The sequence below is a fragment of the Mizuhopecten yessoensis genome, unplaced genomic scaffold (genome assembly GCF_002113885.1).
Source record: "Mizuhopecten yessoensis strain PY_sf001 unplaced genomic scaffold, ASM211388v2 scaffold10225, whole genome shotgun sequence".
Classification (NCBI taxonomy): domain Eukaryota; kingdom Metazoa; phylum Mollusca; class Bivalvia; order Pectinida; family Pectinidae; genus Mizuhopecten; species Mizuhopecten yessoensis.
The window spans coordinates 1,532,801-1,559,367 of record NW_018408440.1 but is presented as its reverse complement, the minus strand read 5'-3'; the positions used below and the strand labels follow the sequence as shown (position 1 = coordinate 1,559,367).

Below are 26,567 nucleotides of genomic sequence, written 5' to 3'. Positions count from 1 at the left end.
CCACTACCCTACAGCTTTATTCTTAGAGATTACCACTACCCTACATCTTTATTACACTTAGAGATTACCACTACCCTACAGCTTTATTATGCTTAGAGATTACCACTACCCTACAGCTTTATACTTAGAGATTACCACTACCCTACAGCTTTATACTTAGAGGTTACCACTACCCTACCGCTTTATACTTAGAGATTACCACTACCCTACAGCTTTATGCTTAGAGATTACCACTACCCTACACCTTTATACTTAGAGGTTACCACTACCCTACAGCTTTATTATACTTAGAGATTACCACTACCTTACAGCTTTATTATACTTAGAGATTACCACTACCCTACAGCTTTATACTNAAATACAAAAGTTATCACTGCTTCATTGGGTTTTAAAAGTATATCCATTAACATTGCCCTAAAATTGCCCAAAAGAATATTCAGAAAAACATACTCTAGCAGCAAATCTCCGCGTTTCGTGTGCGAAGTGTAGCGCTCAATAGTGATTTCGCTGATTGCATTATATGAAAATAGCCGTTTTCTTACATATCCTATTGACGGATCAATTCAAACATGCACTAGCTTCAAATAACATAGCGCTGTAAAAGTATGAAGATATCAAGATAATTTTATAAAGTACAGGTATTATCATTATTCCGTATCATCGAAGGAGCACGTGTAGTTGTATTTATCTGTCTTATGTTATCATAAGGAAAACGTTTCGATAATATTTGAAAACGCACGTTGCTGAACTATCGCTTGAAAAGCTAGCTTGTCAATAAACAGCATTTGCCCTTTTAGTCCTTGGCTGTTACCCTATTCCCTCTCTTGAAAGTCTTGTCCCGAGACTTGGCTTTGGAAATCTCGTAAATCGTCCCTGTGTACCAATATACCTCCCTTGCCTCCAGGAATTGACCTTACATGACTTTACAGGATCCTACCGCTGCCACTAACTGTAGCATGCAGGTGGACACCCACCCAACCACTGACAGACCTCGACGTTTCTGAACTAGTGAGCGCGCCCTAAGGTTATATTTTTCCGCTGGCCAAGCTAGCTTTTCAGTAAGACAGTGTTTCACACTCTTTTTCTTTGATGGTTACTGTAGATTTAATATCATTATGGAGCAATGCCCTTATCAGTATTAATATATAGTTTGTTGAAATAATCTCTAGCTAATTAGTTTTAATGTCATAGAATTGTAAATTAGCATACACAGTTGTTACATTACCTGAATAATTTCGAAACCTACATTATAAGATAAGCACGCGTTATTTATAAACGCACACCAACGAAAGGTGATATATTCCATTGTTGGGTGGTTATGGCCCTTAACGAGGCCCCTGTTTTGGATGGATGTTTCGCTGCGATGTTCGTGAGACTCTACTTCGGTATTGGTTGAAAATGTATTGGTTCGTTCTCGTCACTATTATTGTTAATAAATTTAAATGTCTGACATGGTTCGGTAATAAATATAATATTCCACGTTATTACCCTGTTGCGATGAATGTTTCCTCTGGATAAAAGGGGCAACTCACAGACGTTGCTACCATAGTGTTGTAAACTTGAGTTTGACTTAGATCTCCGGGTGGACACATTGACGCAAGCACAGATCACTATGAAGGCCTTAGCGGTGTTCGTTCTAACTCTCCTAGGTAAGAAATGTTTTCTCTTATATGTCACATCAGTCAAACTTACTCTTATTTTGCCTTCATTTCGTGAAAAAGTGTATGCTGTATCTTCTTGGTCTAATCAGTTTTTATTTGTGTCTTTTGTTTTGAGTTCTGAGTTAGGATTTTTTTTCTGAGAACGCTTCGATATATAAAGATTTATTTCAATTCCTTTTTGAAAAAGAATCATCTTTGATCATGAAACTAATTCATACATATATCTATTAGCATCTAACAAGGAAAAGAAAAATCAACTAATTTTATCTGATATAAATATATAGATTTTACAAATGGGAAGATACCTAATACACACGATAATAATATGGTTGCTTCGATTCTGTAGTATACACTTCATGATGGCAAAGAATCAGAGCAAGCATTTTATCTATAATATCAACTACGGAACAGTTGATGATGGTGATGATTATCAAACTCGCTCGTGCAGCCAGATATAGGGCAAACAAACAACATATGAAATGGTAACTCGTTTGCATTGCTGCATAGCAGTATAAGGAAAAACATTAAATTCACTCATTACTCGCTCTTTTTGCTGAAGTATGTGCAGAAAATAGCATATACAATGGTAACTCGATGTTTCAGCTAAATACAGTTAAACATCATATGTAGTTGTAAATTCAATTTTGTTGTTAACTCTTCTGTTCACTTTACCATCATTTCATTTAAACATGCGTAGGAAGACAAATATTCCGTATTTATCTTACTGTTGTTTTTTTTAAATTCATTTTTGTGTTTATTTGAAATGTATGATGGACAACAAGAGGCCGGACAAAATGATTTTTTTTTTTTATATAATTGTGTAACATGGTACACTTTTCTATGGTACACCATCATATGACAAATCATATCATCGTGTACCGTAGTTGGTACTTAATGATATGAAAGGGAAATTATTATCAAAGTTTTGCTTTTGTATGTTTCTGTACTAATACAGCGGCCGGGAAGAGCCGTGGTACAGAATAAAATGAAAGCGACGAGCTTTCATACTTTTGTGTAGCATACCATGGCACAGAAAGAAATGAAAGCGACGAGCTTTCATATTTTTGTGTACCATACCGCGGTATAGAATTAAATGAAAGCGACGAGCTTTCATATATGTGTGTTGCATACCACGGCACAGAAAGAAATGAAAGTGACGAACTGTCAGATCTTTGTGTAGCATACCACGGTATAGAATGAAATGAAAGCGACGAGCTTTCATAAATTGTGTAGCATACCACGGTGTAGAATTAATGAAAGCGACGAGCTTTCATAACTTTGTGTACCATACCGCGGTAAAGAATGACAAAAAAGCGTCGAGCTTTCATATATTTGTGTACCATACCGCGGTATAGAATGAAATGAAAGTGACGAGCTTTCATAACTTTGTGTACCATACTGAGGTACAGAATGAAATGAAAGCGACGAGCTTTCGTATCTTTGTGTAGCATACCATGGTATAGAATGAAATAAAAGCGACGAGCTTTCATATCATTCTGCCGGCTGTTGTCGGCTGTGAGTACAGTATCAAATGAAAGTATAGGTGATTTTTTAAATGTTGTCTCTGATCTTTATGTACTACACAAGGTACACAAAAAACTAAATTTTCATTTCTTTGGGCACCGTGGTACACTTTATGTGGTACCACATAGTGGTACACTTTATGTGGTACAGAAAGAAAAGATTTCTCATATCTCTCTGTACCATGGTGTGGTACACAAATATATGATTTTCATATCTTTGTGTACTACGGTAAACTTTATCAATTAATTTTGTCTGGCTCTTGTCGGCCATCGTAGAAAAGCAATAGCATGCATTATATGTTCGAGTTGTGTATAATAACTTGACATATCACTAACATGCCACCGTGATATGTTGTAGCCGTTACTACAAACACTTTGGAGGACCCGACGAATACGACGATGCCAAACATCTCCGAAAATTCTTCGGCTGTTGGTAAGTAAAACCTGTCACCAACCACATAAGGTTGAGGGGAAAGAAGAACGGTTACGACTTGTTGTTATCGAGACCACTAAAGAGTTTATAACACATGTCAAACTTAAAACAGTTCAAATGAAAAATATTTATATAAACAAGAAGTAACTTTCATTCAATTACAACTAATACTTTTGTTAATTGATTGGTTATGATGATACTTATGAAGCCGATATCACAGCAAGTTTTTTGGAATCAGATAAAGATAAACATGTAATGTGTGTTGCACTGTTGAATCAGTAATAACGCCTGCTACCCGATTACTGACCACTGAAGGAAACACCCCACCACATTGTAACAAAAGCTGTTTCCTGACATATGTGTGTAGCATACCACGGTACAGAATGAAATGAAAGTGACGAGCTTTCATATATGTGTGTAGCATACCACGGTTTAGAATTAAATGAAAGTGACGAGCTGTCAGATCTTTGTGTAGCATACCACGGCACAGAAAGAAATGAAAGTGACGAGCTGTCAGATCTTAGTGTAGCATACCAGGGTACAGAATGAAATGAAAGTGACGAGTTTTCATATATCTGTGTACCATACCACGGTTTAGAATTAAATGAAAGTGACGAGCTTTCATAAATTGTGTACCATACTACGGTATAGAATCAATAAAAGCGACGAGCTTTCATACCTTTGTGTATCATACCGCGGTAAAGAAATAAATGAAAGCGTCGAGCGATTATGTATTTGTGTATCATACCACAGCAGAGAAAGGAATGAAAGCGACGATCTTTCATACCTTCGTGTATTATACCACGGTACAGAAAGAAATGAAAGCGACGAGCTTTCATACTTTTGTGTACCATACCGCGGTATAGAATGAAATGAAAGCGACGAGCTTTCATACATTGTGTAGCATACCACGGTGTAGAATTAATGAAAGCGACGAGCTTTCATACCTTTGTGTACCATACCACGGTACAAAATGAAATGAAAGCGACGAGCTTTCATTGCATTGCATTGCATATAATTCTGCCGGCTGTTGTCGGCTGTGAGTACAGTATCAAATGAAAGTATAGGTGATTTTTTAAATGTTGTCTCTGATCTTTATGTACTTCACAAGGTACACAAAAAACTAAATTTTCATTTCTTTGGGCACCGTGGTACACTTTATGTGGTACCACATAGTGGTACACTTTATGTGGTACAGAAAGAAAAGATTTCTCATATCTCTCTGTACCATGGTGTGGTACACAAATATATGATTTTCATATCTTTGTGTACTACGGTAAACTTTTATGTGGTACACAAAGATATGAAAAATCAATTAATTTTGTCTGGCTCTTGTCGGCCATCGTAGAAAAGCAATAGCATGCATTATATGTTCGAGTTGTGTATAATAACTTGACATATCACTAACATGCCACCGTGATATGTTGTAGCCGTTACTACAAACACATTGGCGAACCCGACGAATAAGACGAAGGCAGAAAACTCCGGACATTCTTCGGCTGTTGGTAAGTAAAACCTGTCACCAACCACATAAGGTTGAGGGGAAAGAAGAACGGTTACGACTTGTTGTTATTGAGACCACTAAAGAGTTTACAACACATGTCAAACTTAAAATAGTTCAAATGAAAAATATTTATGTAAACAAGAAGTAACTTTCATTCAATTACAACTGATACTTTTGTTAATTGATTGGTTATGATGATACTTATGAAGCCGATATCACAGCAAGTTTTTTGGAATCAGATAAAGATAAACATGTAATGTGTGTTGCACTATTGAATCAGTAATAACGCCTGCTACCCGATTACTGACCACTGAAGGATTTACCCCACACATTGTAACAAATGCTGTTTCCTGACATACACACTAGCCTAACTATGGTGTACAATTGCTGTTCCCTGACATACACACTAGCCTAACTATGGTGTACAATTGCTGTTTCCTGACATACAAACTGGCCTAACTATGGTGTACAATTGCTGTTTCCTGACATACCCACTAGCCTTACTATGGTGTACAATTGCTGTTTCCCGACATACAAACTAGCCTAACTATGGTGTACAATTACTGTTTTCTGACATACAAACTAGCCTTACTATGGCGTACACATGTTGTTTCCTGACATACAAACTAGCCTACCTATGGTGTCCAATTGCTGTTTCCTGGCATACAAACTAGCCTGACTATGGTATACAATTGCTGTTTCCTGACATACACACTAGCCTTACTATGGTGTCCAATTCCTGTTTCCCGACATACAAACTAGCCTAACTATGGTGTACAATTACTGTTTTCTGACATACAAACTAGCCTTACTATGGTGTACAATTGCTGTTTCCCGACATACAAACCAGCCTAACTATGGTGTACAATTGCTGTTTCCTGACATACCCACTAGCCTTACTATGGTGTACAATTGCTGTTTCCTGACATCCAAACTAGCCTAACTATGGTGTACAATTGCTGTTTTCTGACATACAAACTAGCCTCACTATGGTGTACAAATGCTGTTTCCTGACATACAAACTAGCCTAACTATGGTGTACAATTGCTGTTTTCTGACATACAAACTAGCCTTACTATGGTGTACAAATGTTGTTTCCTGACATACAAACTAGCCTACCTATGGTGTACAATTGCTGTTTCCTGGCATACAAACTAGCCTGACTATGGTGTACAATTGCTGTTTCCTGACATACACACTAGCCTAACTATGGTGTACAATTGCTGTTACAGGAGAACCTGTACTGGTTACAATTCTTAGCTGTGTGGCCTGTATGCTGATCATCGGAGACCGCCTTCAATAACCCGGATGTTACAACCGTTCAAATTTTTCTCTTCGTCTGTCATCTTCTATATTTAGAACTTTAATATATTTCAAAATCAAGCTTACTTTTGACTGCAACTAGTGACATAAGGAAACACCGACCATCAACAGATGAACCGTTTGTTGTGTTTAAATCACCTCCCTAATGCCTTTCGGCAAACATCGCTTGACTAATTACAACCATATGCCTTTCCGAGGATGCATGCTTCATCAATTTGCATCTAAGAAATAGAACCAATATTTTGTAAAAAAAACAACACCATTTCTTTTGAAAATGATTTTAAAAATAATATCAATAAAACCTAATTGGTCATGACTGAGCCTCTAAAATGCATGTTAAACATCTTAGAGGACATGTGTCCTATGACGTAAGGCAATAAAATGTATGCTGAATAATTACAATGTGAATATTTATTTGTCAATCAATAACACTATCTACTGACTTGCTGACTGTGACATTCAGACATAAATATTAAGTGTATCGCTACTCAAAAGCAGCAGTAGAGAAGAGTTTACGAGAAGATTATTGAACTTATCATTAAAATCATTGATATTGAATTTTTCATTATTCCACTTTTTTTTTTTCAATGAATAATAAACATCTAAAATATAATTTATGTTGAAATTCAAAAGACTTAACATTTTGAATGTATATTTTATTATTGAACTTACTATAAAAAACATTAATTTTAATTTAAATGTTCATTGGGTAATAAACATTTAAATCTTTAATTTGACATTAAAAGGCGTAATTTTGAAATATTTCACAACACCATATTTCAATTTAAAATTTTAAGTTATGAGCAATTATTTCTTCTTTTTCCATTTTACACATTTAATTAATAAACTGTGCTATATGAAGGATGAATTCAAATGCACTACCCCTGAAGCATACATTATCCAGTGGCATTCAAAAACTGACAAAGTTGCCTGACCGTACAAAATAGGGACCAAATTATCTGTTGCTGGCAAAAATACGAAAATACCGTACGGTATATTTACATTGAAACCCCAAGAAATAAAGATAATACGAACGTGTATAACGGAAAGAAAACAGTCTTCTGTCTTATCGATGACTCCCGTCATGTAAATCTAGTCAAATTTAAGTCTTGTCACGTCCCCAAGGCGAGACCCGGGGAAGTGGCAACAACACAACACACATTAAGGAGCATAATAGCAAACATCAACCTTCATATCAAAGAAACAGATAACATATTTCCGAATGAGATAATAAGGTTTCTGCGGCTGGTGACAACTGTTCTTTATTGCTAGTAAAGTCGTATGGGACCAAATATGTCAATCTGCGATTTAAAACAGGGTTTCGGCCTCCCGAAGATGATGAGAACGCAAAGATGAATGTAATTTCTTTGTTTCAATCATAAAACTCAAATTTCAAAGTGATATCACCGAGGCATTATACCACCGACCCTACAACTTGACCATTTTCATCATCACCCTTTACGAACCTCGTGATATAATTGTGTTCGTAGGCAGTGTGTGTATGTACTGTCAAGCGTTGATTTCATGTTTTGACGAACGATGTCGATAGCGTGCCAATGTTTGATTGATTAAAATAAACATCGTATCTGACGTCACACGTGTTCAGTTGTTTCTTGTCTGCAAAACGTCATCTGCTTTCAAAAAATCAACATGGCTTAAAGTTCAAGTTCCTTGGTATAACGACAAAAAATCGGAGACAGGGTGTTTTATTGTGGGGAAGTGTGTCGGGTTGTGGACTTTCACCAACCAAATCCTCAATTTGCCAAACAATTTGTGGTGAGGTCTATGTACAGTGGCGAAACCACACGGGCTTTTCTTCACCAACTTTTGGACGATATACCAGAGGACAACATACGTCCCTGGGGTAGTCAGGAGGATGACGCAGCCATTGCCTCCATCAGTCGAACATGTTAGCCCTGTAAGCCCTCCAGTTACTTGTATGTGCGCGACAGGTAATGTGACTCGGACACACGCCCCAGAGACCAGTGCAAATTTGCATATCGCATTATCTAGGGCATGTCGCCATATAAGACAGCAAAACTTTACAATTAGTTACATTTGACGTGGTAGGATAAAAGAAGCGGCCTTCGTTGATTATTTTTACCAACATTTTCTCACCCTCGTTATATATTCCACCATAATGCACGCACATATGTTGATTATTTCTTAAATATTATACAATCATTTGGATACACCGAACACTTACATAACTTATACTTGTGTTAGCGATGTAAATAATGACAGAACGCAAGAATGGGAAACATCAGTGACAGTATTTATATGCAAATATTTGTAGATTTCGTTGACATAAAAACAGATTGTCCATGGTATATTTCTGGTAAGCATGGCGTTTAGGTCGATGCATCTGTTAAGCCATACGAGGAATGGTTTGGTATTAGTTGTCTGCGAGCAGCTTGTTATTTCTGGTAAACCATGCGTGCGTTCATCAGGTTATTTCTGGTAAACAGTGTGTATTCGTCAGCAGTGTCCTAAAACACACCAAAATAGCTAATCAAATGCTTGACAATATATTCATATGTCTATTTATCATTCACGTGTAACGTTGAAGCACTTATTACATATATGCTAAACATTTAGGATTTTATTGAAAAAAAAATCAATAATAAAGTAATGAATCATACTTACCGTCAAACTTGCTGTGGCTCGTACGATAGCAACCAAAACAACTTACCTGATGCATTATAACTGTATATAGGGTAATTGTCATCGCAGTTTTTCTACCACCTTGTTTTGCCCATCGCCGTGACGAGGGCGAAGCTATTATAGCAGGGAAAATTAGTACACCACATAACAGCTGAAGGGTAAATAAACACTGGGCGAACATTGATTTTCAAGCAGAATGGCGAAACTTTCCTTATAGACAGTATACGACATTTGGTGAGAAATAGCATATTAAATTACTAACATGCATGATGATAACGACCTCCAGTATTCAATAAGATAATTAAATATGTAGGAAAATTATACATTCAATTTAATCTACTGTTGCACATAACGAATTTCATGGAAACAATGTGTCGACGCTCTTCCCCCTGAAGTTAGTTCTTGTTAAAGTAATAAAGTATTGAAACTTGTCCCTTGAAATATCATATGGCACTACCTATACAACTGGCAGATGGCGTCTCCATGTTTAACGCCTGCTAAGATGTACGATATTGTGAGCACCGCATCGCTGCTTTATATCACAACAACATACCCTTGTCATATGTTAGTATGGTAAGACATGACGACATACATACCCTTGTCATATGTTTGTTTATGCGCAGAAATAACGTCATAAATTTCATAAATTATAACACATTTGGTTGCTGCATCTGTCACCAAATAAAAATCCTGTATTGATTTAACATGCACCGACTCCAAACTCATGCACCTTTTAACCAATATTGAAATCAGCCCACCTTAAAATGGTTGGATTCAAATCGGTCAACCTTACAGAGACCCTCCGATCATCTCTGGGTCATGACAGGGGGCGCAACTCTTCTTATGTTATTTTCTGTAAACCTCTACATGTAACTTACAGTATGGTGGTATATATCTGTCATTGATATACGATTTACATACGAATATTTACATTTGCATGGCGTTCAAAAAATATAAAACCGCAGAATATGCCGACATAATCTAACCAAGAGTATGGTGATCTATATCTGCCATATACGACATAATCTAACCAAGTGTACGGTGATCTATATCTGACATAGAGTTATATACGACAAATCCAACCAAGAGTACGGTGATCTTTATATGCCATAGAGTTATATATGACATAATCTAACCAAGTGTACGGTGATCTATATCTGACATAGAGTTATATACGAAATAATCTAACCATGAGTACGGCGATCTTTATCTGCCATAGTGTTATATACGACATAATCCATGGCAGATAGCAGAATATGCCGACATAATCTAACCAAGCGTAAGGTGATCTATATCTGCAATAGAGTTATATACGACTTAATCTAACCATGAGTACGGCGATCTTTATCTGCCATAGAGTTATATGCGACATAATCTAACCATGAGGACGGTGAGCTTTATCTGCCATAGAGTTATATGCGACATAATATAACCAAGAGTAGGGTGATCTATATCTGCCGTAGAGATATATACGACATAATCTAACTAAGAGTATGGTGATCTAATACGACATAATCTAACCAGGAGTACGGTGATCTTTATCGGCCATAGAGTTATATACTACATAATCTAACCATGAGTACGGTGATCTTTATCGGCCATAGAGTTATATACTACATAATCTAACCATGAGCACGGTGATCTCTAACTGCCATAGCGTTATATACGACATAATCTAACTAAGAGTATGGTGATCTAATACGACATAATCTAACTAAGAGTATGGTGATCTATATCTGCCGTAGAGTTATATACGACAAATCCAACCAAGAGTACGGTGATGTATATCTGCCATAGAGTTTTATACGACAAATCTAACCGAGAGTACTGTGATCTATATCTGCCATATAGTTATATACGACATAATCCATGGCAGATAGCAGAATATGCCGACATAATCTAACCAAGTGTACGGTGATCTATATCTGCCGTAGAGTTATATACGACATAATCTAACCAAGAGTATGGTGATCTATATCTGCCAAAGAGTTATATACGACATAATCTAACCAAGAGTACGGTGATCTTTATCTGCCATAGAGTTATATACGACATAATCTAACCAGGAGTACGGTGATCTTTATCTGCCATAGAGTTATATACGACATAATCTAACCAAGAGGATGGTGATCTATATCTGCCATAGAGTTATATACGACAAATCTAACCAAGAGTATGTTGATCTATATCTGCTATATAGTTATATACGACATAGTCTAACAAAGAGTATGGTGATCTATATCTGCCGTAGAGTTATATACGACATAATCTAACCATGAGTACGGTGATCTTTATCTGCCATAGAGTTATATACGACATAATCTAACCATGAGTACGGTGATCTTTATCTGCCATAGAGTTATATACGACAAATCCAACCAAGAGAATGGTGATCTATATATGCCATAGCGTTATATACGACAAACCTAACCACGAGTCCGCTGATCTATATCTGCCATAGAGTTCTATACGCCATAATCTAACCAAGAGTACGATGATCTATAACTGCCATAGAGTTATATACGACAAATCGAACCAAGAGTATGTTGATCTATATCTGCTATAGAGTTATATACGACAAATCTAACCAAGAGTATGTTGATCTATATCTGCTATAGAGTTATATACGACAAAATCTAACCAAGAGTATGGTGATCTATATCTGCCATATAGTTATATACGACATAATCAAACAAAGAGTATGGTGATCTATATCTGCCGTAGAGTTATATACGACATAATCTACCCAAGAGTACGGTGATCTATATCTGCCATAGAGTTATATACGACATAATCTAACCAAGAGTACGGTGATCTATATCTGCCATAGAGTTCTATACGCCATAATCTAACCAAGAGTACGATGATCTATATCCGCCATAGAGTTATATACGACATAATCTAACCAAGAGAACGGTGATCTATATCTGCCATAGAGTTATATACGACAAATCTAACCAAGAGTATGGGGATCTATATATGCCATAGAGTTATATACGACAAATCTAACCAAGAGTACGGTGATCTATATCTGCCATAGAGTTCTATACGACATAATCTAACCAAGAGTACGATGATCTATATCTGCCATAGAGTTATATACGACATAATCTAACCAAGAGTACGGTGATCTATATCTGCCATAGAGTTATATACGACAAAATCTCAGTCGTAGTTTTTTGATAAGAAGATATTTGCATTTATTTATCCAGCACTGACTAGATATATCTTACATTACATACACAGAAATGTTTTATCTTTCCCAAGAAAACTAGACGTATATTTTAGATGACTGCATCATGTAGCAAATACAATTGATTTAAGTTTAAATACAATGGAGAAAAAAACCTTCCTTGCACCAATACACGTTATCAGATATGTTTCTATGATTATAACACAATAGCAATATTTTTGACATATATAACATGTTGCACACATAGCGTCATTTGTAATATGAGAGTGTTCCCCTTTAGTTCAAACTATATGTAAAACTTGAAGTCACGCAAAAAAAATTATAACAGGTTGCACGCATAGCGTTCTTGATAAAGTCACTTGCGTTAAAAAATCATTCATGCTAACAGGTTGAATGCAAAGCATTCATAAATAGGTCGCTTGCTATATAAAAGTTTTCCCTTTTTATATTTAAACCATGAAAAATAACTAGAAGTCACTCAAAAATAATTTACAATAACATGATGAACGCATAGCATTCACAATTAAGTCACTTGCTATATAAGAGTTTTCCCCCTTTGTGTAAAAACCATAAAAACTAACTAGAAGTCACTCAAAAACAAAAGTAATAGGTTGCACGCATAGCGTTCACGATAAAGTCACTTGCTAAATAAATGCTTTCGCCTTTTATTTTAAAACCATTCACTTTAATTCATCGAAATTATTTTTACAATATGACGTCATAACTTACCTTTCTTCGGCGGTTTAGTTGTCGTTGTTGTTGTCGTCGTCGATGTCGTCGTTGTAGGAGGCGGCGTCGTCGTTGTAGTAGGAACAACTGTATGATAAACACATAGAGGAGTTGTTAAATTACAATACCCTATGGTTCTCATAAATAAAATGTTTCCCATTTAAGAAAAGAGTACTCAATGTAGTGTTGATACAGACACTTATGATAATGAAATGCTGGTGTAAGAATGACGTGCAGTTTGTATCGTATTACCATATCATTTATGGCTTTGTCTGTCTGATATTAGAAATAATATAGATGTTGTGGTGCTTTTGTAAGGCGAAAATTGTAACATCGTCGGTCAGTCTCATTTGCTTGACAATTTGATATTAAAACAATGGCAAAATGCCAGAAGATTTTAGATATATACAAAATGAAATGTATTCCATTAACAAATATTTGGGAAAAAAGCGTACAAAATATAAGCTCCATTTTAATCAATTTCACTATGACGACAGACTTAACTACATTGTCAATTATTGAACATTCTTTAACTTCAACTTAACACTTCATGCTACATGTACCCGAGGCATCTCGCACATCATGTTTTGAAAATAAAATAATATTTTGGTAATAAAAATGACACCAAGGTCTAATTTGTTATAAGAAAAAGAACGTAATGAACAAAATAATCAGGATTGCATAATTATCAATTCATTTAATAGATAAACGGAATAAATCAAATGGTGTTGACTCGACAGTGTAGCCAAAATTCAGTGTTTAAATGAAATCACACATGTGTATATCTTTCAATTCTAGTTTTCAATATAAGCAATACAGTTACAAATGTAGTTTGTTTGTGATCGGTGAAATCTTAACTAACAATTATCAACTTCCAGAACGGTATATATAGCTCATTAATATTTACAAAAATAGTAAATATTTAAGAAAATAATGTTGAATGTAACCATCGCTGTGGCGTTATACACTGGTATTGACACTTCTTAACTGATAGATGTCAATGCTATATGTACATCAGTAACTACATTGACTGATGACGGTACACTTAGACCAAACATGCTTTCCTGGACTTGACGGGAAATTCCATGACAGGTCTCACATAGGGTGCAATTAACATTTTTTGCCTGAGAGCCTGATTAGGCTATATTATCGGAAAGTCTACAAGTCCTTCATTTTGAACATTCCCTGCCATGTTATTAGCCATCATTATGGAGTTCGTAGTGTATCCCTGTGTAATGACGATATGGCACGGTTTATTTGCATTTGATCTTTTTATTCCGTTGTGGGGTTTTTTTGTATCAATTCTCTGTTCGGATTTGTCCTTATATATTTATTGGCGATGTAGCTAGTATTTCTTTTTTATTCATTTTATCTGTAATGTTTGTTTTGTATCAATTCTCTGTTCGGATTTGTCCTTAAATATTTATTGGCGATGTAGCTAGTATTTCTTTTTTATTCATTTTATCTGTAATGTTTTTTGTATCAATTCTCTGTTCGGATTTGTCCTTATATATTTATTGGCGATGTAGCTAGTATTTCTTTTTTATTCATTTTATCTGTAATGTTTNTTGTGTATTAGCGATGTGGCTAGTATTATTTCTATGTCCTTGTGTATTAGCGATGTGGCTAGTATTATTTCTATGTCCTTGTGTATTAGCGATGTGGCTAGTATTATTTCTATGTCCTTGTGTATTAGCGATGTGGCTAGTATTATTTCTATGTCCTTGTGTATTAGCGATGTGGCTAGTATTATTTCTATGTCCTTGTGTATTAGCGATGTGGCTAGTATTATTTCTATGTCCTTGTGTATTAGCGATGTGGCTAGTATTATTTCTATGTCCTTGTGTATTAGCGATGTGGCTAGTATTATTTCTATGTCCTTGTGTATTAGCGATGTGGCTAGTATTATTTCTATGTCCTTGTGTATTAGCGATGTGGCTAGTATTATTTCTATGTCCTTGTGTATTAGCGATGTGGCTAGTATTATTTCTATGTCCTTGTGTATTAGCGATGTGGCTAGTATTATTTCTATGTCCTTGTGTATTAGCGATGTGGCTAGTATTATTTCTATGTCCTTGTGTATTAGCGATGTGGCTAGTATTATTTCTATGTCCTTGTGTATTAGCGATGTGGCTAGTATTATTTCTATGTCCTTGTGTATTAGCGATGTGGCTAGTATTATTTCTATGTCCTTGTGTATTAGCGATGTGGCTAGTATTATTTCTATGTCCTTGTGTATTAGCGATGTGGCTAGTATTATTTCTATTTCCTTGTGTATTAGCGATGTGGCTAGTATTATTTCTATGTCCTTGTGTATTAGCGATGTGGCTAGTATTATTTCTATGTCCTTGTGTATTAGCGATGTGGCTAGTATTATTTCTATGTCCTTGTGTATTAGCGATGTGGCTAGTATTATTTCTATTTTGTCTGTTACGGTTTTGTTTCTATATAACTTGATAGCCTCAACCTTTGCTATGGACTGGATAATAATCTAATATTGTATCTAAAATCTTTTGTCCTACGCCATACCCTATGTTAACCCTTAGCCTTAAATTGGTTCATATTTAGAGCTCCAAAATGAATATTACCCGGCCTCGTATATAACTTTTACCATGGAGTCTTATTATGAACTATTAAATACATGGTTTGTCCTAGATTAATCTTTAACGTTAGACCATGTCAGAAACTGAGTCTTTTAACCTAATATTTACCATTTAGCTATGTCAGGAACTATATAATACACGATAGGTTTTGAACCGAATATTTACCATTAAGGTATGTCAGGAACTATATAATACACGATAGATTTTTAACCGAAAATTTACTATTGAGCTATGTCAGAAACTATATAATACACATAAGGTTTTTAATCTAATATTTACCATTAAGGTATGTCAGGAACTATATAATACACGATAAGTTTTTAACCTAATATTTACCATTAATCTATGTCAGGAACTATATAATACACGATAGGCTTTTAACCTAATATTTACTTATGAGCTATGTCAGTAACTATATGATACACGATAGGTTTTTAACCTAATATTTACCATTAAGCTATGTCAGGAACTATATAATACACGATAGGTTTTTAACCTAACATTTACTATTGAGCTATGTCAGGAACTATATAATACACTATTGGTTTTTAACCTAATAATTACCATTTAGCTATCTCAGGAACTATATAATACACTATAGGTTTTTAACCTAATATTTACCATTTAGCTATCTCAGGAACTATATAATACACGATAAGTTTTTAACCTAATATTTACCATTAATCTATGTCAGGAACTATATAATACACGATAGGCTTTTAACCTAATATTTACTTATGAGCTATGTCAGTAACTATATGATACACGATAGGTTTTTAACCTAATATTTACCATTAAGCTATGTCAGGAACTATATAATACACGATAGGTTTTTAACCTAACATTTACTATTGAGCTATGTCAGGAACTATATAATACACTATTGGTTTTTAACCTAATAATTACCATTTAGCTATCTCAGGAACTATATAATACACTATAGGTTTTTAACCTAATATTTACCATTTAGCTATCTCAGGAACTATATAATACACGATAAGTTTTTAACCTAATATTTACCATTAATCTATGTCAGGAACTATATAATACACGATAGGCTTTTAACCTAATATTTACTTATGAGCTATGTCAGTAACTATATGATACACGATAGGTTTTTAACCTAATATTTACCATTAAGCTATGTCAGGAACTATATAATACACGATAGGTTTTTAACCTAACATTTACTATTGAGCTATGTCAGGAACTATATAATACACTATTGGTTTTCAACCTAATATTTACCATTTAGCTATCTCAGGAACTATATAATACACGATAAGTTTCTAACCTAATATTTACCATTAATCTATGTCAGGAACTATATAATACACGATAGGTTTTGAACCGAATATTTACCATTAAGTTATGTCAGGAACTATATAATACACATTAGGTTTTTAACCTAATATTTACCATTAAGCTATGTCAAGAACTATATAATACGCATTAGGTTTTTAACCTAATATCTACCATTGAGCTATGTAAGGAACTATATAATACACGATATGTTTCCTAACCTAATATTTACCATTAAGCTATGTCAGGAACTATATGATACACGATAGGTTTTTAACCTAATATTTACCATTAAGCTATGTCAGGAACTATATAATACACGATAGGTTTTTAACCTAATATTTATTATTAAGCTTTGTCAGGAACTATATAATACACTATAGGTTTTTAACCTAATATTTACCATTAAGGTATGTCAGGAACTATATAATACACGATATTTTTTTAACCTAATATTTATTATTAAACTTTGTCAGGAACTATATAATATACGATAGGTTTTTAACCTAATATATACCATTAAGCTATGTCAAGAACTATATTATACACGATAGGTGTTTAACCTAATATTTACCATTAAGCTATGTCAGGAACAATATAATACATGGTCTAACCTGAACATAACCCGAAGTCATGAAAACAAATGCCGCTTATTGTATAAAAGGTTCGAAATCTTCTCGAACCTCCCGAATAAATGACATGCATGACATAATATCCTAAACTTTTAAGAAACAAGATACAAGAAACTTTATTTAAAGTGGGACATATATATAAACAAAGAACATTAGCTCTTGAGAGCTAGTATTGCGACAAACATATTTAAAATAAAAGTTACACGTTATATCACAAGTAAAGGCGGATACTCTCATATACATTATTATCAAAGGGATTTAAATATTAATAAAAAGCAATAATAATTATCGCAGAAAAAGAAAGTTTCATATCACAGGTTTTTTAAGTGATTTGGAGCCCCCACCCTACAAAGGCCCCCGGGGCATGACACTTTTGATACAATAAATATATAAAAAAAAAAGTGCAAATATGAAAAGTAATAAATGTGATCACAGATAAGTAGTATTCAGATTAAGTTAATAAAAGACAAAGTTAATAGTGAATATTTGTATATCACACAAGAACAACTTAAGACATAAAACACTTTCATGTGGAATATACATAAAATGATAATATATCAAAAAAAATCAAATTAACAGAATACACTAATATAGTGTTAAATTAAAAAATGATACCGAAATCAATTAACAAAATTTGTCATTTTTTTCTTGTAATAAAACTTAAAAAAGAAATGAGACTTCTTATGAAATCAACAATCGATTTCCCATTTACTTCATATATCTACATCATATTGGTTTTCCTACAACTCACCATCGTCACAGCTCGCTCCACCATAACCCGTCACACACTGGCAGACGTCGCTCACACACGATCCACCGTTCTGGCATGCAGGAATACATAAACCGGATACTTGACAGCTAAAACCTGCAGAGAAACCCGGGGTGGATGTAACGGGCGGTACAATACAAATTCCTCCTTGAATTACATAAACATGAATATTTGCTCATACGAGATGAATCATGTTTAAACACGTACCGTGAAGTAGGATATATAACCGCAGGGATTATATTTTCCTGATTTAACGGGTCAAAATGTAATCGCGAAAATATTATCAGCAGAATATTATAACAAGAGTGAAGATGAGCCGCGAAAATTAATTCATAATGGTAATGACGTCACGAAATAATAAGTACGTGTTTGTAACGAATCATATACATCAGGAGTAATTCAAGGTGTTTGTGATAATATCACACATTTAATAGTTTCGTTTATGGTTTGTTTAACATGGTTCACTTTCTTGTTGTTGCTAAATATTCTGTTACAAAGCGTATTCATTTCCCTTATTTGAAAAAAAAAAACTATTTATAGTTCCTCCCGTGTCTAGATCGCGAAATCATAAACAAGAGCAAATATAATGTTCTAATTTTTGGTCAAAATCGCGAAAAAAATAATCTCGCTATTAGTGAATTGGCAACGCCTCCAAGGAAAATGAAATCAATTTGATAAGCACTATGATAATACATACTTTGAAACATAGAGAGATAAAACAAATTATATAAGAGCGTATCAGTGACTAACAAAACAACACATATAAAACCAACATACAGGTTCATATCGAAATGTACAGACAAATAAGGATCTCAAATAAATGCTAACATATTTATGCCATCGAATCAATATTTACGAATGCCAACGCTGTTTTAATATTTGTCCATAGTTAGAAAAGTTTGTCGGAGAAAATCACTAGAGCATATTAACTTACTGTACCATATAAGTAATAAACGTGTTTATTTCGCCATCACTTGAGATGTGTATTATCGTAGAACAAATCCTACAGCACATTATCTAAGTTATCTTATTATACAATATAAGTAATAATGGGCTTATTGATATTTTCCGGGATCAACATGAAGAGACTAGGAGATATACATGTAGGAAAAGGACCCCAATAAAACAGGCTAGGCTAGACTACTTTCTTGTGTCTGAATCTCTTTTAACCAGTATTCAAGGTTCAAGTATTGAGGCAGGGTACATAACAGACCACTCATATCCCATATTATAATTGAAATTGAACGAATTTATGAAAGGGAAGGGTTTATGGAAGCTAAATAACTCTCTTTTACAGGAAACTGAATATCATGACTTGGTTAAAAAAACAATTTTAAGGTTAAAGAATTTTACTGCCTGCCAATATATAATATTACTTGTTTGAAAGACATACCTTGGGAAGATTTACAGTTTACTATAAGTGATCAACTCAGAAGTTGGAGTTTATTGATGGAGCTACGTGGTGAGACAACTTCATATGCATCTTATAGGGGGAAAAAATAGAAATGTAAGGGAGAAGGAGCTTAGAGAAAACATACAGAAGTTGGAGTCCGAAGATATTGTTGATCTAGAAAAATTGGAAACAGAGAAAAAACAGCTTGAGGGTATTAGATAGGATAAGATTACGGGTAGTATAGTTCGTTCAAGGGCAAAGTGGGTAGAGGAGGGTGAAAAACCGACCAAATATCTTTTTAACTTAGAAAATAGGAATTTTGTTTCAAACATTATTCCAAAAATACAAAAGGACAATGGAGACGTTATAGTTAAGCAGGAAGATATACTGATAGAAGTTAAGAACTTTTATGAAAGCCTGTATAAGGATAATAACTTGGATAATGTTGATCTTAATAACTTCTTAAAAAAATGTAATGTACCCAAGTTGACAAATAATGAATCTACAGATAACACTCCAGGAAGCTGGACGTTTTTTTTTAAATATAAAAATTAATAAAAGCCCAGGATCGGATGGTTTTACTACTGAATTTTTTAAATGTTTTTGGAAGCAGATAGGTTGTTTTGTGGTACGGTCAATTAATTTTGGCTATTCTTCTCGGGAGTTATCTGTCGCTCAAAGACAAGGAATTATAACTTGCATTCCAAAAGGGGATAAACCAAGACATTGTTGAAAAATTCGCGACCAATATCATTATTGAACATTGTGTACAAAATAGCATCAGAGGTTATTTCTTCTAGAATAAAAACAGTTTTATATAAGCTAATTAGGTAGTGATCAAACAGGTTTTTTAGCTGGTCGTTATATTGGAGAAAATACTCGTCCTGCTTATGATATTATGCAGTATACAGAAGATCAGAATATCCCAGGAATGTTACTTATGATTGATTTTGAGAAGGCATTTGACTCTGTCTCTTGGAAATTTGTGGATAATGTTTTTAAATATTTTGGCTTTGGGAATTTGTCACCCTTCTTTCATATTGGAAGGGGATGTCGTCAAGGCGCCCCTTTAGCGCCATACATTTTATCTTATGTGCGGAAGTTTTATCAATCAGGTTAAAGATAACAAAAATATTAAGGGTGTAGAAATCAAAGACTGTCCTATCCTAATTTCCATGTACGCAGATGACACCGCACTTATATTAGATGGCTTTGAAAGATCACTGAGAGAAGTACTTAATGAATTAAACAGTTTTCTAAAATTTCCGGATTAAAGATTAATGTTAGCAAGACTCAAGTTATTTGGATTGGCAGTATGAGATTTAATGATGTCAGCTTTTTACCAGAAATGAACCTAGTATGGGGAAAGGACAAATTTACCTTATTGGTAAAAGAGTTCAGCTTGAATTTACATCAGATACCGAAGCTTAATTACGACAAAAAAATCATTAAACTGAAAGCTCTAATTAGAACCTGGAGTAGAAGGTCATTGACACCTATTGGCAAAATTCATGTTATAAAATCACTTATGCAGTCTCAGTTCAACCATCTATTTATTGCTCTACCTAACTCAGATGCTAATTTTATATCAACTCTGAATTCTATCCTGTTTGAGTATATGTGGAACAGTAAGACTGACAAAGTAAAGAGGGGTGTTATTATACAAAACTATGTTGATGGGGGATTGGAAATTGTTAACTTAGAGGCTTTTATTACTTCTCTGAAACTGAGTTGGGTCAAGAGACTTTTCCTTAGTGAAGGTAAATGGCAGCATATTATTAAGTCTATTGTAGATATTAACCTACTTGCTTATGTTGGGGATGACTGTTTACAAACATGTTATAAAAGATGCAATAACCAGTTCTGGAAAGATATTCTGAAGGCATGGGAAAGAATAAGAAAGGCTGAGAAGGAAATCCCATATTGAAAAGGGAAAGAGGTCATGAAAACTCCAATATGGTTTAATAGACAAATATGTGTTGGTAGAAGGTCAGTATTTTACAGAGAATGGTATAACAAAGGTACAGTTATAATCAGTGATTTATTCAAGAAGGATAACTCTTTCTTCAATTTTCCGGATTTTATAGATTTATTCCAAATAAACACAAATTTTCTAACTTTCCATGGTGTTATGGCTGCAGTAAGACAATTTTAAGCAGGTAATGAGATGCCATTTTTAAAAATTTCTTTTCCATATATTCCAGTTAATCTTGAAAGTTTTATTTTCTCTGCTAAAGGCTCAAAACGTTTTTACAACACACTGGTAAATAGAAAAACAATTCCAACTGGACAGGTTAAATGGAATGTTGAACTTGACATCAATGACCAGTACTGGAAACGAATACATCTAATCCCTTTCAAAGTAACTTCTAATACAAAGCTACAATGGATTCAGTTTCGAATTTCGCATCATATACTGACAACATTTTTTTTTTTTTTTTTTTTTTATCTAAAGTAGGTATCTCAGATAATCCTCTATGTACTTTTTGTAATCAAGTTGAAGAAACTATAGTGCACTTATTATGGGAATGCCAAGAAGTTCAGTCCTTTTTGCAAAGTTTTGAATCTATCCTAGATGCATTGCTAATTCCTTTCCAATACAATAAAATCACTTTCATATTAGGATTGTTTACACAAACAGAACGGTTTAATAAGAGCGATAACGAAATATTTTTAATAATTAAGCAATACATTTACAGTTCTAGATGTAACAATAGAATGTTGAATAACAACTCTTTAATTATTAAAATCAAGGAGCATTACACTGTACAAAGTTATATTGCAACTGCTAAAGGTGAATGCTATATGCAGAGATTTACTGCATACTGGGAAAAATGGATGCGGCTAATAGAGCTTGTGGACTAATTTTAAATACAAGTGTAGTTATAAAGATATACGTTCACACATACACATGTATATTTTGAATATATGTTAATTATGAATTAATTCTATTGAAACTGCCCAGTACTCTGGCAATATATCTTGCTGGTTCTGGTAATATATTTTTAAGTACTATATGAGTATAGTTTGACATCCCTGTCTCTGGTATCTATCCCAAGAATTCATCAATATGATATTTTTTGAAACAGAATATCTATGCCTATTCATTCCTTTTCTTTTTCCTTTCTTCTCTCTTATTTCTCTTTTCTTCCTTTTCGACAATATTATACACATATCAGATAAAGAAATTACCGGAGTTTTATCTTTTTGTAGATAGAGTGCATGTGAGTGTGTGTGAGTGAAAGCGTATAGGAGTGGGTATATCTGTTCGTGCTTTTTAATGAAGTGAAGTACATGATTTGGTTCTGAAATAAATTATAACATGATGTGGGTTATATTGTCCGTCATAAAATGTGTATACATGTAATAATATATTAAAAAGTAAAAGTGTTATGCTGATCTTCCTCATCATGAATATGTTAATCATGATTGTTGAGTGTACCAACTAAACAAATGGTGTTGCAGTTTGGTTCAGTGGCTGTCTGTTGAGGTGTGTTGCTGATGACAAGCATTGTATGGATGATGAAAATGACGTTGAGGATGATGATGATGGATATGACGAACGGATAGTTTGAACGTTTAGGATCAGGATGCTGATGAGATAGTGATGCTGATGATGATGTTGATGATGATGATGATGAATGTGATGACGATGATGATGATGATGATGATGATGATGATGATGATGATGATGATGATGATGATGATGATGATGATGTTGACAATTCTGAGAATGAGGATGATGATTATGTGGAAGATGATAATGGTGATGATGATGATTAATGTGAGGAGGAGGATGATGATGATGATGATGATGATGATGATGATGAATGAATTAAGTGTCAAAATGTGTGAAAATGAAAATACCTGTTCTGTACCTATATTATGAAAAACTATTGGAAAAATAAATTGTTGAAAATAAATAAAATATATATATATATATTAGTAATAAACGTGTTTTTGTCGCCATCATTTGATATGTGTTTTATCGTAGAAAAAATCCTACAGCACATTCTCTAAGTTAACTTACTATACAATATAAGTAATAAACGTGGTTTTGTCGCCATAAGTTGAGATATTTTAACGTTGAAATTAAAATATGTCTAAGTCTGCTGACTATACAGTGTAAGATATCAACATGTTTCGTTCCTTCAGATATACTACCTCTTACAGTATGTCGTTATTATTGGCAAGTCACACAATAACATGATATCTTACATAGGTCTGCCAACGCCGTATACACATCTAACATTTGATCACACCTCTGTATACAAAATCAAATGCACAACACTGCAACACATGAACTAATATATTTTTATTTATATACAGCCGGAGAAGGAATAACGACAGTGCCGACAAAGAAAGTTGTCAATTTGTTTAAGGGCGATCCACCTCTTATCAACACAGAAACATGAGCTTCCACATACCACAACATATAACAGAGATAAACAGTCAATATGAACCAATAATTCAGCAAAAATACATAAACAAAAACCAGTAGTTACATATATAAAATATCCTCTCGGTTTGCTTGTAACCGAAGGCTAGTTATTGTGAAAAAAATATATTGAATACGTGAGGTCAAGTAAATTAATACACAAAATCTTATATGGTTTATACTCATTATTACATATGAAAGCATTCATATATTAATCATTAACTTGCTTACCTATAATCAGTAGTAGGACCACGAATCTTAGTGTTGGGTTCCTCATCACCAGAAATATGTTATCTGTAATGGACAACTTTACACTGTAAGTGATATCATTGTCTACAGTACTAAGTCTAAATATAACTCTCTATAAGTGCAAGATTGTCTGACATAAAACCGTCGAAGATGTATTGTGGTTTCGCGTGGACAGGACGATAAAGGAGCTAATTATTGACATGTAATCAATGACAGCGCACACTATACAGACACAGCACAGGTAACGTATTAGGACTGTTACGCATTAACAAAAGGGGCGTGGTTGTTAACACGTGACTTCACAAGGTCAATATTGTGAGGAATTAAACAGACAGGGTCACAATAAAATAGACCCAGTGGTAATTATAACTCGTATTAGATATGTTAGATAATCACTTTAAACGGTGACTGATTGATATGTGTTAAATAATTATTAGAAGAACATCATTGATAGATTTATCTTACGTATGACAAGTTAATTAACCACAGCGGTACATACATAGCAGGTTAAAATCAAGGTATGTATGATCGTACACGCTTACTACAAATAATGCCCCTCTATTTAGCAGGTTAAAACCAAGGTACGTATGGTCGTACACTCTTATTACAACTAATGCCCCCTATACAGCAGGTTATAAACACGATAGGTATGGTCCTACACTCTTATTACAACCAATGCCCCCTCACTCGGAGATACAATTTACTCTCATAAGCTGTTATATTATATAATGTAAACAAATCTTACTCAATTTTATATAATGGGAACACAACGTTCATGCAATGAGTATATTATCTGGGAAATAAGAAAATTACTTCATGTTCAGTCGATTCCATATACACCTACACATAACCAAATACACGAAATCACATTAAAGGGTTTTGGAGAATGGCTAATATAAATTCAAACGCGATGTAATGTTTCCATCATATAAAACACGATAGCGTTTCAAATTGTCATTAAAGTCCCATAACAATTTCGAAACCTTGAAATGAAATGTGATATAATTTTGAAGTTTCATATTGAAAAGTCTCAATGTTGTTTTACATCAAAATGTAATCACAAGTAAAGATCTGGTATCATAGAATAAATCTGTTACAGAAAATAAAGGAACAAATGAAGGTCATATTTTATCATATGCTTTTGGTTCAAAAGTCAAATTGAAAAATATACGTAACTGTAAAATAATCCGGAGATTACGTATAATTCGGAAAGAGTGAATAACATCAGAACTTCCTTTGCCATTTTCATTGTAATCTTGAAACATATAATTATGTGTGGGGGTCACCGTGAGTCAGTCTAACAGTACTAGTATATACCCTGTGTGTGGTAGAGATAATACGTCAACCTGAAACCAAGTGTCAGTCAATGACAGACAACTTTCTATGTGTTTTCACCAAACTCGTTCGTCTCCATCGGTAAGTGAATGTAATCTAGTGATCACATCCGACCACTTCAATGAAACTGTCAGTCATGACAGAGTACATAAAACCCCTGTTTGGTGGAGATTAGAACACAACATATTACATATAACCTCTGTTTGGTGGAGGTTAGAATACAACATATTACATATAACCCTGTTTGGTAGAGGTTAGAACACAACATATTGCATATAACCCTGTTTGGTGGAGGTTAGAACACAACATATTACATATAACCCTGTTTGGTGGAGGTTAGAACACAACATATTACATATAACCTCTGTTTGGTGGAGGTTAGAACACAACATATTATATATAACCCTGTTTGGCGGAGGTTAGAACACAACATATTACATATAACCCTGTTTGGTGGAGTTTAGAACACAACATATTACATATAACCCTGTTTAGTGGAGGTTAGAACACAACATATTACATATAATCCTGTTTGGTGGAGGTTAGAACACAACATATTACATCTAACCTCTGTTTGGTGGAGGTTAGAACACAACATATTACACATAACCCTGTTTGGTGGAGGTTAGAACACAACATATTACATATAATCCTGTTTGGTGGAGGTTAGAACACAACATATTACATCTAACCTCTGTTTGGTGGAGGTTAGAACACAACATATTACATATACCCTCTGTTTGGTGGAGGTTAGAACACAACATATAACATATAACCCTGTTTGGTTGAGGTTAGAACACAACATATTACATATAA

General features: G+C 34.1%; 1 protein-coding gene across 1 annotated transcript in view; it reads right to left on the bottom strand.

Annotated features, from left to right (window-relative positions):
* Nucleotides 1–8,698: 8,698 nt before the first annotated feature.
* The window catches only part of LOC110459797 (latent-transforming growth factor beta-binding protein 2-like), a 35,867-nt gene continuing 17,998 nt past the window's right edge, over nt 8,699–26,567 (bottom strand). The window contains exons 2-5 of the mRNA XM_021512246.1: nt 24,399–24,461; nt 18,319–18,432; nt 13,031–13,117; nt 8,699–8,933 (exon numbers count right to left, since the gene is read on the bottom strand). Of these exons, the coding sequence (XP_021367921.1) occupies nt 8,923–8,933; nt 13,031–13,117; nt 18,319–18,432; nt 24,399–24,444 (258 nt within the window). The 5' untranslated portion in view covers nt 24,445–24,461 and the 3' untranslated portion in view covers nt 8,699–8,922. The remainder of the gene's footprint in view (nt 8,934–13,030; nt 13,118–18,318; nt 18,433–24,398; nt 24,462–26,567) is intronic.